At 43.7% G+C, this 17612-nt stretch overlaps 1 protein-coding gene across 1 annotated transcript; it reads right to left on the reverse strand.

The window, feature by feature from the left end:
• Positions 1–5515: 5515 nt before the first annotated feature.
• Positions 5516–12861, reverse strand: Polr2m (RNA polymerase II subunit M). The gene is made up of 4 exons (XM_076926239.1): positions 12584–12861; positions 10111–10749; positions 8356–8560; positions 5516–6608 (listed from the first exon to the last, which is right to left on the reverse strand). Exons 1-4 carry the CDS (start codon positions 12694–12696, stop codon positions 6465–6467), a joined length of 1101 nt encoding a protein of 366 aa, XP_076782354.1. The 5' UTR covers positions 12697–12861; the 3' UTR covers positions 5516–6464.
• Between the last annotated feature and the right edge of the window lie 4751 nt (positions 12862–17612).

The raw sequence follows: 17612 nt of genomic DNA on the forward strand, positions 1-17612 counted from the left end.
CTAACAACCTAATGCTATTCCAGTGGCTCACTCTCTTTTGCTTTTTTTTTTTTTTTTTTTCTAAAGTTATCTAGGAAGTAATAGATCATAGTTAATCGTCCAGGCTTTTGTGCTGTGCTTTCAGAATCGGATCTGATTTGTGACCTGGCTGCAGTTCAGTATTATCCAATGTGAGGCTTATTTTATCGGACCAGTATCCTCACTTAGTCAGAAATTAAAATAATAGCTTTAACTTTCTCTTTGCTGTCAGGCCGCTAGTCAGTAATGAGACTTGCCGTGCTTTAAACAATTTTTCATGCTCCCCATAAAAAGCTAGAAATATAATCCCTTTATTGAGGCCAGACGCTCGACTTTTCTTGTGCAAAGACAAATCTTTTTCTCTGCTCTAACAACCTCCTTTCTTGTAACATCACAAACTGTGTCATTCAACCCAAAGGAGTAAACTGTCTGGTCCAGTCTACCTACTTGTCTGAGCAAAGCCTAGGACACCCACGTCGTTCTCTGAAACGAAATATTTTGTGCATCGAAAGAGGGAAGAGAAAGATTCCAGTGGTAGCTAAAAACTGATCAGTCAAAGAATGACTGAAAAGAAAGTATCCTAGAAGGCTGGGGAGATAGCGGCCCAGAGAAAGAGACTGACAAGCAGCCATGAGGCACATTCAGGTCCCCAACAGCAGTGCACCTGTGCAGAGACAGGAGATCCCTGGGGCTCTCTGGCCAGCTAGCTTAGCCCAATAGATAAACTGTCTAAAAATGAAGGTGGAGAGTAACCGTAACTGAGAGACTCAACATCAACCTCTGGCATGCATGTGTCACACAAGAAAACATTCTAAATGGAAAAATCCCCAGAATGAGATTCTTTTGTTGTGTCACCGACCTTGCCTCAGAGCCATTTTGAAAAGCTCAGTGCAGCCTTGATTTGTGGAACTCACCTGAAACACCACACAGCCCAGGCCCTGAACAAATCACCTCATGCCCCTTCCAGGAAGGAGAGCTAATCCCATCTGCTTCTACCTTGGCTTGCAGTGATCATTCGGCTCCCCTGGGAATGCAGTGCAGATTACAGATGGACCTGTGAAAATGATAAACTAGTTCTATTGACAACTATTACGTGAAGAGATTACTCTTGGCCCAGGCTTCAGTATACTTCCTTCCTTTTCTTGACGGAACCACTTAAAAATGGAGACTGCTGCAGACTCGCTCCATTTTTCAGTTTTAAGCCCCATCTGACTTTTTAAAATAGTTTCGCCATTACCTTTTCCTAATCAAAACCACACACCAGTAGACATTAACATGAATGCAGCACTCTGAAATTTCTATCGCGATTACTGAGAATAAATGGCATCCTTAAAAATAAAGATGGCATGCTTCAGGAGATAACATGGTGCCAATCCCATCTGCTGATGCCCTCTTCCGGCCTCCTCAAGCACCAGGCACATACATGGTACATATATGCATATGCAGGCAGAATAATCATATACAGAAGATAAAAAATAAAGCTTTTTAAAAAATAGTCAATCAACTTGAAGAACAAAGGCAAACAAACGTATAAAGTATTCCCTAACCATTAAGATTTTTAAGGTGCTGGAGAGATGGTTCAGTGAGTACAGTACATACTGCACAAGTATTAGGGCCAGAATTCAGATCCCAGCACCAGTTAACAAGCTGGATGCTTGTAATTCTAGCAATGAGGAGGCCAGAGACAAAAAGGGTCTACTCAATGCCAACCTAGCTGAAAAACGTGAACTCTGGATTCAGGGAGAGACACTGTACCAAAGGAGTAAGGTAGTATGCAATAGAGGAAGGCATGTAACCCTCATCCTACACACACACACACACACACACACAAAGTAACTTATTTCCTCTGGAACTGGAGTTACACATGGTTGTTGGTCATCACGTGGCCCAACACGTGGAATGTAAGCAGGTTTGAGTTAATAGGTCCCCAGTTGGTGGCATTGTTTGGGAGAAGTTCAAGTGTGGCCTTGTCCAAGGAAGTATGTTACTGGGACAGGCTTTGGGTGCTCCTATCTCATCCCATGTCCAGCTCCCTCTGCTACATGCTTGCAGTTAATGATATGAGCTCTCAGCACCCTGTTCTGGCCACCATGCCTACCACTTGCTGCAATGCTTCCCCACCATGATGGACTCTTACCTCCCTGGAATCATAAACCCAAATATATTCTTCTTTAGGCTACCCTGGTGTTTTATCACAGGCACAGAAAAATAACTAGAGAAACCAATGCTCTCTTCTGCCTTCTGTGGACAATGTACACATGTGGTGCCAACATACGTGCAGATAGAACACCCACACACATAAGATAAAAATAAATTGATAAAAAAGACTATATATTGGTAAGTTCAGAACAGAAAAAGATTCATTTTAAGAAACCATACATAGTGAAAATAAAAAATTTAAAACCTCCATTAAATAAAAAATTTGAATTTGCTGTTTATTAGCAATACACTATAAAAGGGATAAAATACCTTGCATAAAATAAAATGCAGAGGATATTTATAGCAGATATAACTAGACAAATATTAAGTTCTTTCACTGAGAACCAAAAATTAAAATTCATGCATCTGTGTATGTACCATTAAGGATACAAAGATAGCTAATAAAACACAATTACAAAATGGACAGTAGGCAAAATAGACACTTCTGAAAAGAGCTAAGTGTGTGCTGACACCTCAATGCCATTTCTAACTTAGAGGAATGCAAAATAAAACCAGTGTTGTGATTTGAGTCTAAGATGACCCTATAGGTCCACGTCTGCTGACCTGGTCCCCACCTGGGGGCACAGTCTGGGTAGGGCGTTGTATTTAGGAGCCTTGCTGGAAGAAGTAAGTCACTGGGGTGGGCCCCCTGACTCCACTAGCACATAACGACACGTGATTGACCAGCCTCACACTCCTGCCTCTAGAACCCCTGTCCCCACGATGAAATGCATCCCCTGGAACTGTAAACCAAATAAACACTCTCTCCCCAAACCTACATTCTCCAACAGGAGAAAAGTAACAGGTACGGCCACAAGAAATACTTAAATAGCCTACAGTCTGGCAATGCCAAATATGGGCAAATGGAATTCTCCCAAGAGGTTGATGGGAGTATAAAATGTTACAGGCGGGTAGACATTGTGACCCAACAAGTCCATTCCTGAATTGCATTCTATAAAAATGTGTTCAGAGCCAGGCATGGCAGCACACACCTCTAATCCCAGCCTTGGGAAGGCAAAGGCAGGCTTCTCTTGAGTTCAAGCCAGGTCCGTGTAGTGAGTTCCAGGCCAGCCAGGCTAGAGGGAGAGACTCTCTCATTGCTTTCATCCCAAACTGAAACAATGTCAATCACAGAAGAAACAGCAGGAGACATACTAATCACTGAAAATGAATCAACCACACCGCAGGACATGAAGTTCCCGAACAATGTTGAGTGAAAGCCACAGGGCACAGGAATGACTAAGTCAAAATGGACTTACACAAACAGCAAATGATGGAAAAGGATTCAGGAGCCATTGCCACAGTCAGGAGGGCAGTGAGTCCCTTATGGAGGAGAGGGGTCCAAGAGGGGACACACACAAGGATCTGGGGAGCTGGCAGCAGCTGTTCTGCATCTGCTTTGATCACATAGCTGATGCTTTATACATTAGACTAGCCAAACTCTACTGAGTATTAATAACAGTTAAAGTCATAATGATCAACAGTTTGAAAATATGAATGATCCAGAAATAGGCCTAAGACATAAAAGGGACTTTTAGAGGACTTTACTATGAACACAGTTTTACAAAACAGAAAACACAGTGGCTTCTGATACTGAACCAATTGTAAAATATTCAAGAAGTAGCATGCAACTCTTCCCTCACCCAATAGTGTCCCCAGAAAAAGTCTGATTTGAAGCAGACACTTCCCTTTCACCCCAGGGATGTTCAGACTAAACGAGTTGATACATGGAAACAAAAGCTTAAAATTTCTGAGTGAAAGGTTGACTATAAAAAATAATTGAGCCAGGCTGTGGTGGCGCACGCCTTTAATCCCAGCACTTGGGAGGCAGAGGCAGGCGGATTTCTGAGTTCGAGGCCAGCCTGGTCTACAGAGTGAGTTCCAGGACAGCCAGGGCTACACAGAGAAACCCTGTCTCGAAAAACCAAAATAAATAATAAATAAATAAATAAATAAATAATTGAAGGGATTGGAGAGATGGCTCAGAGACAGAGCTACACAGTGAGACCATGGAGGGGGTAGGTAGGGGTAGCGACAATGGAGGCGGGAGGGAACACAACAAATACCAAGTCTTTTAAAGCACAAAGCAAAGGCAGGCTCCTGGATAAAGTCAAAATCAAATATAAATTATTAAAAGGCAATTGGCCCACTAAAAAATAATTGCCTGACAAAGGGTAAAAGGGTAGGGACACTTCATTCATTGGAACTGATAAGGGAAGCTGGCAAACTCTCCAAAAGACTGCAAATGTATGGACGATGCCATTCTCAGAAAAAAAGGTCTTCAAAGAGTAGCAGTCACTAACCTATAAAGCCACTTTAAAAAAAAAAAAAAAATCCAACCTTCATTAAGAAACATGTATTTTAAAGGCGTTAAAACTTTCAGTAATTTGCAAATGTCTTTTAAGTATTAACTTTAAATTATTTATCTCTAGTAGAACTATAAATAACCTCTGTAATGAGTAACATATACCAAGCCCCTCAAAAGCTCTGCACTTTCACTTAGAAATTTCACTTCTAAACTGTCTAATGGTTAAGGTCTATAAGCCCTAAAGCAGAAAAGCAAGTTCAAAGCTAACCTGGGTATCAAGTATACTGAAGCTGGTGATGTAGCTCAGTGCTAGAGCACGTGCTCAGCCTGTTAGGCCCTGGGTTCAATCCCAGCTTCACAGAAAAGAACAAAATAAGTTCATTTCTAGAACAGCTCTGGGAAGATGTGATGAATGTCCAAGAAGTTGTTCACATCACCACTCACGGTTATACAATCACAATTTAGTGAGTGAGACATGCAACTGTTTAAAAGCTATGGAGCAGCCATAAAAGCATACTGTGGTTGAAATGTAAACCATTTAACACAGGAAATGTTTGCAAAACATAAAGCAAACTGAGAATGTATATAAAATGTCTGCATAGAAAGCCAGTCAAAGTACAAACACTCAACTATGAAGAGTGGGCAGCTCATGGGGGACTGACTTCAACTCCATGCTTGAGCGTGATCTCTCCTGTAACAGCCTTCCAGAAACACTAGTTCATTCCAGATAGAGAATATCAAACAATTTGTTTTGAAATCATCTATTAGTAGTTTTAAAACCACAGGTTCCATACTGTTCTTACAACAACCTTTTCTTAGTGGGAGAGATATGAAAAGTACTTATACTGGAAGCATCCACTGTGGGATCAAGCCCTTCCCAGTACATGTGTATCTGATCTAAATGTGTTTTCAGTCCAATTTCATATATGGACACTGCTTTTAAAAAAGTGAAACTCACACAAGTACCAAGAAAATATCACCATTAGTATGTGGAGCTGCTCTGATTGGTATTTTATTTCTCCTTTACAAGTTCCACATAATAGACAAAGGCTTTTTGATAACATACTGTTATCTTTGCTGAAAACAATTATATAATCATTTTAAACAACACAAATGTGTACATACATGACTGAAGTTTCTGCAGCCTATAAACACCTCTTTGGGTTTAAAAAGGAAAAAGAGCAATATACTGACAATTCAACTGTAACTCTTAGAAAAACACCGGTTCCCTTACCAAATGTGAGCGTCCTGTACAGGGACCTATCATTCAAGACAGCAATGAGTTCAAGCCAAGGGAAGCCAGGAGTAGCTCCCCACACCAGCTCAGGAGACCCTCCCCCACCCAGCACCTCTTCAAGGTGCTCCTTATCCTCATCATAGGAGACAGCAGTCACCAAGAGAAGACAGGAGCAGCAAATGCACTGCTGTAAAGTTTCTGAGTGTCTTCCACAGTATTTCACATCCAGCATCTTAGGAACATGTCCATGCAAGCATGCGTACCATTCTTTAGACTGCTCCCTTCATTTCTCGAGCGAGGGAACCAGACCTTCCTAATTCACTTTAGGTGCCTGGGATAACAAAGTTTTCACCAGAAAGGGTGTAAGCAATGCTATCTCATCAGAGTACAAAAAAGGAAAAAGCAGTTATCTTAAAGAAAACGTGTGCTCTACTCACACTAAAATATCAGACCAATGCACAACATACTGCAAAACTGTAACACAATACGGCCAAACACAATGTTCAAATATTAAACTGTTCAAGCACGTGAAGATCATCTTCTGAAAGACAAACTGGGTTCTTATTTTGTAGCTACCTTTGTGTAACTTAAAAACCTGCTGTCCCTCAACAAGGTCTGACCCTGGTCTGGATACTTGGTAGGAAGTTTGATGAGACAGTGAGAGCCCAACAGTCAGCTCTCGGGATCCCCCAGAACTCATCTTCAGCATTCATCCGAGGACTGGGCATCATCTTCGTCCCTCACTTCTCGGTATCTCCCTGAAGACTCCCCTTCTGGATTGTAGCTCTGCATTTTAATATTCAGTCTCTCAGCTAGCTTCTGTGCTGCAAGCTTTGCCTGCATCTCCTTTAAAACAAAACAAAACAAAAAAACAAAGGCCAAGTTACACATAGTCAGCTCCCCTTAGATATTTCAACAGGACTAGAGATAAAGGAGCATTGACTTCCACTGTCTCTCTGGCAACACAAGTTGACAGCAGTATCCTGTCAAGACATGGGACAATGTCTCCAAGAGCTGTCAGCCTCTGTTGCAGTTGCTAGTGATTTCTATGAGCAAGCAATGCTGCAATCAAAACAGTTTACCTCCACAAAAGAAACTGAGAAATCAGCTTGGCACTACAGCAGCCATTAACGGACACACTAAGTGTGTGTATGCAGTGAACCATTTGCCTTGTTAGAATCACCTGTGGTGCTGACATCTTCTACTGACAAGACTTCCTTCTCTAGATTCAATCATGTTTTCTAGATTTGAAGGATACACTTCAATGGCACAAAGAGCCAAGACATTAATGCTGCATGCTCAAGTCTTATAGAGATTAATATTTGAAAAGGTCCACGTAAACACAGACGTGCAGTGTACTTTTCCAATGCAAGACTTTACTCCAACTGCTGGCAGGCTTCACAGCTCATCTCTGATTCACCTTTTACACCACCCACACTTCAGCAGGTCCTTCCTCTCTGCCCACAATATTATGGGTAGGCATAATTGGTATCTACTATTACTATTCTATCAAGGTAACTTATTTCAAGCTGACAGTTTAGTCTAAAAATGTTTCAAGAGGTATTAAAAAAAAAAAAAAAGCCCAAAGAAAACTCCCAGGTCATTCCTCTAGCACAGTAGTTGGATCTGATGCTACTTCTAACGCACTGGGAGGAAGAAACATAAAGGCCACAGAGATATCCGTCTGTGCAAGCTGAATGATTAGAAAAAGCCAAGGTGGAGCCACAGCTACTTTGGCTTTAGCAGATGGAGGCACCTGACTGAAGTCTAGCTAAGCTGCTCAGGAGAGGGAGTGCTGTTTTCCCAGAAACTCGATGTTACAATCTAAGATAACTAATCCTCTGAGTCTCCAAAGGATCCCCACACTGACTTCTCCCATCTTGCTAATCTGAGCACAAACTTTATCAATATTATACACTTTATTATAGATAGGGTCTCACCATCTATAACTCTGGGTGGCCTAGAACTTGCTATGTAGACCAGGCTAGCCTCAAACTCAAGAGGCCTTTGCCTCCCAACTAGAATTAAAGTGCTAGGACTAAAGGTGTGCACTCTCACATCTTGGCAATACATATTAAAAAAAAAAAAAAGATCTACGCAAAACACAGAAACACAGTGCTATATACAACTGATCAAGACCCAAAGTAGGAGGGGCCTCTATTCACAGGGACCATGAATTATGGTTTCAAGCTCCTTATCAGCAGCTGGTAACCCAGCATGACCTCTTGCCCTTCTGTGTTGGCCCCTGGTCTGTAGGAGATGGAACCAAGAACCATCTCCCTATGTCTCTAACCAGGTCCCTGAGTAAGGTCTTACCACCAAGCAGCTGCACATGGGAAAGAAGCACATGCTGTCCCAAACAGCCGCTGGCTGACCCCCATCACTCCAATCCTCCCCTGATCTACTGGTAAATCAGAGATTTCTTATAGTTCTAGCAACTTTGTAGCTGAAAACTAGTGGCATACGTCTAAGAGCTAATGGCCTCAGCTAACCACATCTCTAGAATCTAATCCCTCTATTCAGTCAAAGTAAATTCTGATTCCTAAAGAGCAGTCAACACACAGACAAGAAAAATCCAAGACTCTAGAATTACCTCATAATTCTGCTTCTGCTCTTTCTGCAGGGCCAGTGACTCCTCTATGGAGAGCAGCTGTGCAGGCAAGTGGTGGAGCGGAAGGAGGCGCGCTGCTGTGATATCATCAAGATGCTGTCTAGCCCTGCGCCGCCGCTCTTCTGAGGAAGCAGAAGACTGACCTCTCTGACAATGACTTGGTGAGTCACTCTGTTGTGTGGGTAACCTGAGAAAGGAAAAGCAAGCTTAATCAATCCAACAAGCACAAAGCTGGCCTTTAACCCAGGATCCTACTGCTTCTGCAAGACTAACATAAAGCAGGCTATCTAACCGTACTTGCTGCTGACAGTAGATACATAGACAAACATGTCTGTCTTTCCTCCTCACATTTTATATTCATTTCATTCACTCAACCTTCCTAATGTTGCGGCCCTTTAATACAGTTCCTTGTGCTATGGTAGCCCTAACCATAAAGTCATTTTCTTTGCTACTTCCTAACTGTAACTTTGTAACTGTTATATGAATCATAAAGTATCTGATATGCAGACTATCTGATGTACAACCCCTGTGACCCTTACCTCACTGTGTGCTTAACCTCCACTCACCCACAAGCCCAATGCCATGTATCTCCTGCAGCCTCTCCAGGTCTCTTTTGTGCACAAGCTGCCCTTTCTCTCAAACTTACTACTAATTCTAGTGGCCCTGGCTGCTCATCCCTCTCCTTCCCTGTTCCTGGCCACACGCCTGTGATCAGGCCACCTTACTCTGACACTCCTAGTTTCTTAATGCAACCTCCTGGAAGTGAGACAGACACCAGGAGACCCCTTCGTCCAGATGCCTTTACCAAAGGTCACTTTTCTAGCTAAAAGACCTGGTTTTCTAAACACAAGAAGCCATTTAAAGTTACAACAATAATCAGTGTATTAGGTTTAAGTTTCTGCAACAACAAACATGACGTGGGTCTTTTGGGCTTTCAGCTTTCCTAAGAAGGAACACCCTTTTCCCTCTTTGAGTCTGCCATCACCTATGTAAAGATGGGCAGTTACCCCACACTGCTTCCTGCCATAGTTGACCTAATTGCTACAAATGCAGTTCTTTTCTCCGCAAAGAGTTTTAGTTGTTCTGGTGATCTCAGAAACATTACAGCAAAGCACGCAAAAGCAAGATTCCCAGCCCTGTATCTCCCCAAATCTATGCTTAATTTTTAGAAAAAAATCCTTTTAACCTCCCTTCCCTGAAAAATTGCTATCATTTAGTTTAAAATTTCTTCAAAGTTTGGAAACCTTGAGTGCTGTAGACTCCAACCTTTCAGGAGCAGATTCTTTACTGTGTCCCACCGCTCTGCTGCCTACTTGTTATGAGCACACAGCTTTATTTTTTCGCTGATGAATAGCCCATTAGCTCCCGCAATTACTTCTCTTGGCTTACACAGCAATTGAGGGGGAGCTGCACACCAGCAAATGGTACTTCAAGAAGTCATGGTACATCTGCCCTCCCACTCTGTGTTTATTAGGAAATATTGGCTAAGTGTCTTGAAACACGCAACTCCCCATCTGCTATTTAAAACCCTTTCGATGACTTGCCTTCAAAACTAACATTTTTTTTCAAAGCAGTTCTCCATTCCAGCCACTCTGGTCTACCTTCACAGTATGGTCACTTCTACCTACAAGCTCCTCATGTGACATTCCCTCAACTAGTATGATAGAGTTCTCAGAAGAACTCTTTCTCTGAGCTCCACACACATTCTTAACACAAGCCTGTTCCTGTGACACTTACACATTGGTTTTAAACTTATGAGGAGGGGGCGCTGGGTTTCTGGCTCGCATTTCTAGCACTTTCATGTAATGAGGCTTCTTGGGAGTCTCAGTCTGCAGTTCTGGAAAGTTTTCAGTGCTGGTGATTTCTTCCGAGGGTTCACTCTGGTCTGCAATTGTAATCTTTTGCAATTTAGTGATAAACAGACTGTCGATGCTGCTGGAAATCTCTTCCACTTGACTTGAAACAGGGTGCTGGGGGAGATGTTCCTTAACTTCAGATGAGGGTATCCGGGCTCTGATGTGAGCAGGTGGGCTGGTGGTCACTGTGCTGCCAGCCTCCAAAGTCTCTTCACTGTCTTTGTGAGTGAGATGTATAAGTTCCTGTGTTTCTAAAGTTGTTTTAGATGACTTAATGTCTATTGAGGAACATTCAGGAACTAATGATGAAGTATCAAGCATCAGGTCAGAATTTCGGGCCTTGTCTACGTCAGTATCAACTCTTGTGATTGCTTTTTGCCTTAGCTTACAGTCTACACTAACAGGATGAAACAGTTCACTTCTCCCTCTAAACTCTTCACGTTCTGAAATGGCAGCTTTCAGTTTGGCAATGGTGTCTGAGATCTTTTTACCTTTGTCGGGCAATTTGCAAATGAATTTTCTGTGGAGTGAAAAAAAGAAACCAATGTACATATTACAGGCATGTTTTTAAACATGAAAACACAGTATTTAAAAGGAAAAATGTAATTTAAAAAGCTGGCTCTTAAAAGTTTAAAAAAATAAAATCTGATTTTTAAAAATCTGGCTTAAAAGGAGAACCAAACAGATAAAATTATTCTAACCCCTCCCCTAAGGAAATTATCTCATCAAATCAGAACTTCAGGAATAAAAGTTATGTCTTCCTAATCTGAAATTCTTTAAGCCTAGACATTGATTCCTCCATGTCACACCTGACCATATGATGATGAGTTGCAGTCAAAACCAAACGATAAAAAACATGGTATAAAATTACCTTCAAGCCATGTGTAAGAAACTTCTGAAACTTATATTTAGATTTGGGTCTTAACTCTATACATACAGACATTCCAAGCCTCCTAAAAATATAAATTTCTGGTCTTAAACATTTAGGAAAACAAACAGATGCTTAGCCCGCACAGTAAACACAGGATAAAGACCAGTGGTTTTTAAACCAGGTCTCAGAACCTTAATGGAACTGAGAAATGACTCTATTGGGTCAAAGGTTTGCCAGGGATTACATAATGGGATAACATCACTATCTTACAAAGGAAGATGGCCTTATGTGGTTTTGTGTTTGAAAGAATTCTCAGTTGCTTCTGACAAACTGGTAGTATTTCTAGACTCTGCATATATAAACAGAAACACTTTGAGATGCCCAATAATTCTTAAAGAATATAAAAATGTCCCAGGACCAAAAGGTTAATTCAGGGCTAAAATTAACGACCCACTCTGGAAAAGTCAAAACACCTACCAGTTTCTAGTAGGAACCCCTCCTGCCAAATGGTCGATGGCTTCTTTCCCTCAGTGACAAAATTCCCTTTCTGGTTCTTTTTACTTGGTTACATAACAAATGGAAACGGGGACTAAACCTTAGGTCCTCTATTCTTCCTGATACATTTATTCCCACGTTTTCAACAGTGTTAATGCCTCTCTCCAACTGAGTTCCTCTAGTTTTTCAGCCTTCTCTCTCTTGGGCCTAGTACCCATTCCTCTGGGTTTTAATCAGCTGGCTTTTAATTAACTAAATGCCTGCCATTACTCCCCTCAATTGAATACACCCAAAATAAAAAAAAAAAAAAAAAAAAAAAAAAAAAACCTAAAACCCATTCCTCTCTCACAATTTTCCCATTATCCTTTGTTGCTCCCCAGAAATTTCAACCACCTGTTAACTATTAATATATATTTATCTCCAAATTATTATACCAATATTTAAGTTCTCCCAACCCCTCGATTGCCTTCATGGTCCATTTTCCCCTCCTTGTTGAAAAACCTCTCAGAAAATATCCTTTTGGCGTCTTCAGCCTCTTATTCCTTTACCCCTGTTCCTACACAAAGCCGCCTTTAAGAAATTAGCTATCTTCTCCCCTGCTACGGACGAGCCAAACTTTCTAGGCCCAATTAACCAGTCTTTACACCCTGCTTCTCCATCTCCTACAGTTCGGAAAAGTGGGACTTTAGATAGAGAAAAGGTAGTCCAACACGTTCGGACCAAGAACGTGGGTTTGGTACCCGAGCTCTCTGAAAGCTGTAGTGCGAACATGGAATCGAGCAGGCGCTGATGCCGAGTGCGGGCCGGGCAGCACGGAGCCATGCCCGCGCACAGGACGGGCCTGGCTGGGAGGCCTGGCCACGCAAGGTCACCTTCGCGCGACAGGCCGCGGTGTGGAGCGGGAGACCAGTCCCCGAAACCCGATCCCCCAAGAGCCTGTTCCCCGATGCCCATCCTCGGCCACCGAGATCCCAGGGCCACCGCTTACTCGTTGCGCAAAAGTCTCTCCTGGCGCCTCAACCTCTCCCGCAGCTCCGCCAAACTCTGCCGCCCCAAGTCCTCGGGAGCTGGGGGCTCGAAGCCGCGGGGCAGCGAGCACATTGCGCACGGGCTGCGGCTGGCGCGGCGGGCAAGGATCCCCAGCGGGGCCCACAGCGGGCGCAGGCTCCGCGGCTGGCGGCGACTCTGGAGCACGAGCGGGAGTCGCCATTTTCCCGGAAGAGCACGGCTTCTCCCAGCCGAATGGAGCTTTACTGAAATGCCGGAAACGGACAGGGCCAGGAATTGGGGGCGTCCGAGCAAGCGCACAGGGGCGGAAGTTACATCACCGCAGAAGCGTCTGGGTTTGGCGGGCTTTTTCTGGATGTGTCCTTTACTTTCCCGGCTTTTCGCCTGCGCTTTGAGAAAGTATAGGACACGCAAGTCACAGTCTTACTGACTCATTTATAATAAGTAAAATATGACAGAAGTAATAGAGTGTCACATCTAATACTAAGCAATCGAGTTTTTGGACCAAAATTTACAGGGTTTCCTGAATGGACAATAATCACAGTAAAAATAAATGACAGGGAGCTCAATGGCTAAGAGTGCATACTGCTCTTGCAGAGGACCAGAGAGTTTGGGAACCAGCGCCCCTATTGGGTAGCTTACAAATCCCTTTGACTGCAGCTCCAAGGCACCTCACAAACTCTGGCTTCTCCAGACACCTGTGCACAAGCACACACATGCACATACACACAATTTAAATATAAATCTTCAAAGGGTAACAAATGACCAATATAACTAGCTATAATAAAATGTATATTAGAAACACAATATAGTCAGGTATGGTAATGCATGCCTTTAAGAATGGCAGTTGGAAAAAAGAAAAAAAAGAATGGCAGTTGGAGACTGGCAGTGGTGGCCCACGCCTTTAATCCCAGCACTTGGGAGGCAGAGGCAGGCAGATTTCTGAGTTCGAGGCCAGCCTGGTCTACAGAGTGAGTTCCAGGACAACCAGGGCTACACAGAGAAACCCTGTCTTGAAAAACAACACCACCAACAACAAAGAATAGCAGTTGGGAGACAGAAACAGGCTGACTCTGAGTTCAAGGCCAGCCTGATCTACATAGAGAGTTTGAGGCTAGTCAAAGCTACATAGTGATTCTGTCTCAAAATGTAGAGTGAAAAATTATAAAGGCCATTTTATGAAATATGTGTAGATTTCTTGCCTTACAGAACTGAAAATAAGATTTCAGGCCTTCACATTCCAGGTGAAGGACACTTGCTGGATTTCATTCCTCAAGCCTCGCCCAAGGCAGGAAGGCATTCCTGATTACAGATAAAGATGCTACCACCTAGGTGGGGCCCTAGCCCTATAGCCGGAAAAAGTAAAGATAGCAATCTGAAATGGCCGGATAGGGCACAATGGCATGGTAAAAACCACATTTTTGAGAAGAATGCAGGGCGATTTCCACATGACACTAATCATTTAGAGTGAATACCTCTGAATTGTTCCACTGTTTTCATGTTTTGTATCTTTAACAACCCCATCCCACTCCCCTGGTTTGTGGTTTTTCCCTTTAAAACCCTCCAAGGACTGGCCGAGGGGGTCGGACCTTGACTCCAGCGCGAGTACCTGGTCAGACCGCTGGCTGCCAGCTCTTTCCCTAATAAACCTCTGCTGATTGCATCCAGGTATGGTTTCTTGTGATCTTTGGGTGGTCGAGATTCCGGAGGCTTGAGGAAGGGTCTCCCGAGTATGGGGGTCTTCAAAAACAAACAAAACAAGATTTGGATATTTGAACAAGTCAGAATATCAGGAATTAGAAAGATGGACCATGTCAACTGTTGGAAGAAATGAAGACCAACTGAGACTCTTAGAGACTGCTAATGGTGGTGCAGAGGATGCAACATAATACAACCTCTTTGGAAAATAGTTTGACAGTTTCTGATTCTGGCTTTGTTAGTGTTGATAGTGTTACTATCTTTTGAGGTTATTTATGCTACTGCTCCTTTTTATTGCTAGGTAGTATTGCATTGTGAGTTGTATGTTTATGCTGAAGGATATTTGAGTTGTTTTCAGTTATTAATGATCACAAATCCCAAGTCATTGTCAACATTTTATAGATGTTTATGTCAACATAAACTTTCATTTCTCTTAAGAGCAGGGTTATTAGGTCATATTACCAAAAGGAACAGAAAGGAAGAACAGCTCTACTCTGTTGCTTTCAACTGCCTGAGAAGTTCCCCTAATCTTTCAGGGATTTCAACCTAGGTCAAACCAAGGTTTTCAGCTTTAATGCTGAAAATATTCAGGACTAGCAGAGTAGGGGTCAAATAAAAAATATTTTCATTTAGGTCTAATTAGGAATGTTAAGAGACAGAGGTGCTCAGATGAAACATATTCATACCCAGATGTGGACATGGGATTCTCAAGGGAGAGTCACACTTCATTGTTTTTATAACACTTATACTTGATGGATTGTGATGCAATTATCTTTGAAGCATTTCGAAGAAATCTATGTCACCACAGTGTGTAGACCTGGACTGTTAGGTTCCAGGAAGTCCATATATCAGAAATGAACTTATTCTGGACTATAGAAGAATTTCTAGTGATTAGATAAAAGCCAGTACTCTTCAAGGGTTTACCATCCCTGGAAGGGTCCTTCCTACAGCTGTTCTTCCCACTTATAATCCACATAATTTCTTCATCTCACATGTCTCTCGTGCTCTCTCACTATGACCTATCTCTTGCTATTTCTGTTGTTGCTGTACATGCACGCGGCTCAGGACAAACCACACTGGACAAAACATTTTCGAGGGAGGTTTATTGAGGAAATAGGGCAAAGGTGGTGGCAAGAAGATGGGGGGCGGGGGGGGGGGAAGATGAAGAAGAGAGAGAGGTCAGAGAGCTCTGCCTATTTATATGGGTGGTGCTGTAGCCTATTGCAGGTAAAGGTGGGAGGTAGCCAGGTGGATTCTGGGAATGTATGGCGGTTGCCTTGGCAACGATGTGGGGGTCACCTAGATGTGATGCCACTCGGGTCAGAGCCTGATAGCAACATACCTCCCTTTTTCTTATTATAAAGAGAAGAAAAAAAGGCGATGGTGAAAGGGGAGTCAGGGAGCCGTGTCTCTTAAACTTTTTGCTGTGTAGGGGCATAGTCTATTTTGGGGTATAGCTGGCTTTCACCATCAGGGTCCACTTGGTAGATGTGTGCATCAGGTTCCTCTGTGGACAGCGGCTGGTAATCCTGTAACAGGAACTGGTAGAGTCTGGTAACTGGATGACAACAGAATGATATTTAGCAACAGAGGGGTTCTGGACATCCCAAATTTGGAGGTCCACCTGAGATGATAAGCTGGTAAGGGAAATAGCATGTTAGTGTTAGTAGGTTGACTGGCTAGAAGGAGCAAAGGAACTGCTGGGGAGCTTGGGTTTAGGTGAATGGGGGTGGGGGAAGGAAATAGAGGCTCCCAACTTGGCTAAAATATCCCTTCCCAGTAAGGGGACAGGACATGTAGGCGCTGCCAAAAATGAATGAGTGAGAGGTACACCCCCAAAAATGCAACTAAGAGGCGGGGGGGGGGTCTGGTGAGGAAGGTAAGGTTATCCTCCTACCCCGACAATAGGAAAACGCAAAGGTGAGGTGGGTCCTCAAAACTCCGTCAGGACTAAGTAAGTGGCCGCAGTGTCCAAGAGGAAGGAGATGGGTCATACACATACCATGATAGCTACGCCATTACAAGGTGGCGCTTGGCATAGGCATTGCTTGAGAGAAAAGACAACTCCATATATGGAGTTGTATGCGCTGAGAGGTGTGGTTACCTGATCACTCCACCTCGAATCATTGAGAATGGCCAATCTCCAGTGACTGGGGAGAGAGAAGAGAGAGAAGAGAGAAAAGAAGCTCGCTGTACAGGGATAGCTGAATAAACCGCTTGAAGAAGAACAGGGTTGCCGTTGCCTTATTCCTCGGGTCGGACGTGGGTAGCAACAACCCGGGGCTCCCTGCTAGTGATAGGCGTGGTCAGGTTGAGAGAGCTCAGCGCCATCAGTCATGCATAGCCAATCCTAGAAGGTCAGCTGAAGGGTTTTCTGGGAGCGATGTTCCTCTATTCTGGGCGACATGAGGGCAATCGACAGCCCAATGTCCCTTCTGATGGCACCTAGGACATGGTCCCCTTGGCTTGCTGGGGTTGGGGCAAGCCCTCACCCATTAACCTTGTTGACCACATTTATAGCAGGGGCCTGGTGGTCCCTGAGCCTTTAAAGACCAGGAGTCTGGGGTAGCAGCTGAGGCCGGTTGGATGGCCTTTGCCAGCATGTGGTATTTCTGTTTTCAGGCTTTCTCATCTGTCTCATGGTACACCTTGAAGGCCAGAGCCAAGACTTCTGCCTGTGGAGTTAGGGGCCCCTTCTTCAACAGCCTAAGTTTAGCTTTTATGTCAGGGTAGCTCTGGGGGATAAAGTAGGTCATCAGAAGTTGCTTACCTTCTGGGTTTTCAGGGTCCAGATTGGTATACTGCAATAAAGCCTTTGTGGGGTGTTCTAAAAACTGAGAAGATGTTAGCATTCTGTCTAAACTCCACCCCCACAGTTATCAGGCAACAACCAGGTATGCTCCTCCCCACAGTTATCTGATAAGAGCCAGGTAGGCCTGGCCCACTATAAAAGGGGCTGCTTGCCCCTCCTCTCTTTCTTGCCTGTCTCCTGTTCTCTTGCTCTTCTCTTACCTCTTGCCTCTCCCTTTCCCCTCACCCCTTCCCCTTTTCTTCCCCCTCTCTCCACGTGCTCATGGCTGGCCTCTACTTCTTCTTCTTCTTCTCCTCCTCCTCCTCCTCCTCCTCCTCCTCCTCCTCCTCTTCCTTCTCCTCTTCTTCTTCTTCCTCTCTCTCTCTCTCTCTCTCTCTCTCTCTCTCTCTCTCTGCCTCTACTCCCCTCCCCATGCCCTGAATAATCTCTGTTCTATAGTATACCGGTGTGTGGCTGGTCCCACAGGGGGAAGAGATACCTCAGCATGGGCCCGCTGAGA

This window comes from Arvicanthis niloticus, chromosome 27, assembly GCF_011762505.2.
Source record: "Arvicanthis niloticus isolate mArvNil1 chromosome 27, mArvNil1.pat.X, whole genome shotgun sequence".
In the NCBI taxonomy this organism is placed as follows: domain Eukaryota; kingdom Metazoa; phylum Chordata; class Mammalia; order Rodentia; family Muridae; genus Arvicanthis; species Arvicanthis niloticus.

What these genes read in the sequence shown, in the direction of transcription:
- Polr2m (XM_076926239.1), bottom strand. Translation starts at nt 12,696, where the DNA reads ATGTGCTCGCTGCCCCGCGGCTTCGAGCCCCCAGCTCCCGAGGACTTG. An exon ending in GAGAGACTTTTGCGCAACGA is followed by an intron (nt 10,750 to 12,583) that starts GTAAGCGGTGGC and finishes TTCACTCCACAG; the next exon opens with AAAATTCATTTGCAAATTGC. An exon ending in AGCAGAAGCAGAATTATGAG is followed by an intron (nt 6,609 to 8,355) that starts GTAATTCTAGAG and finishes TTTGTTTTAAAG; the next exon opens with GAGATGCAGGCAAAGCTTGC.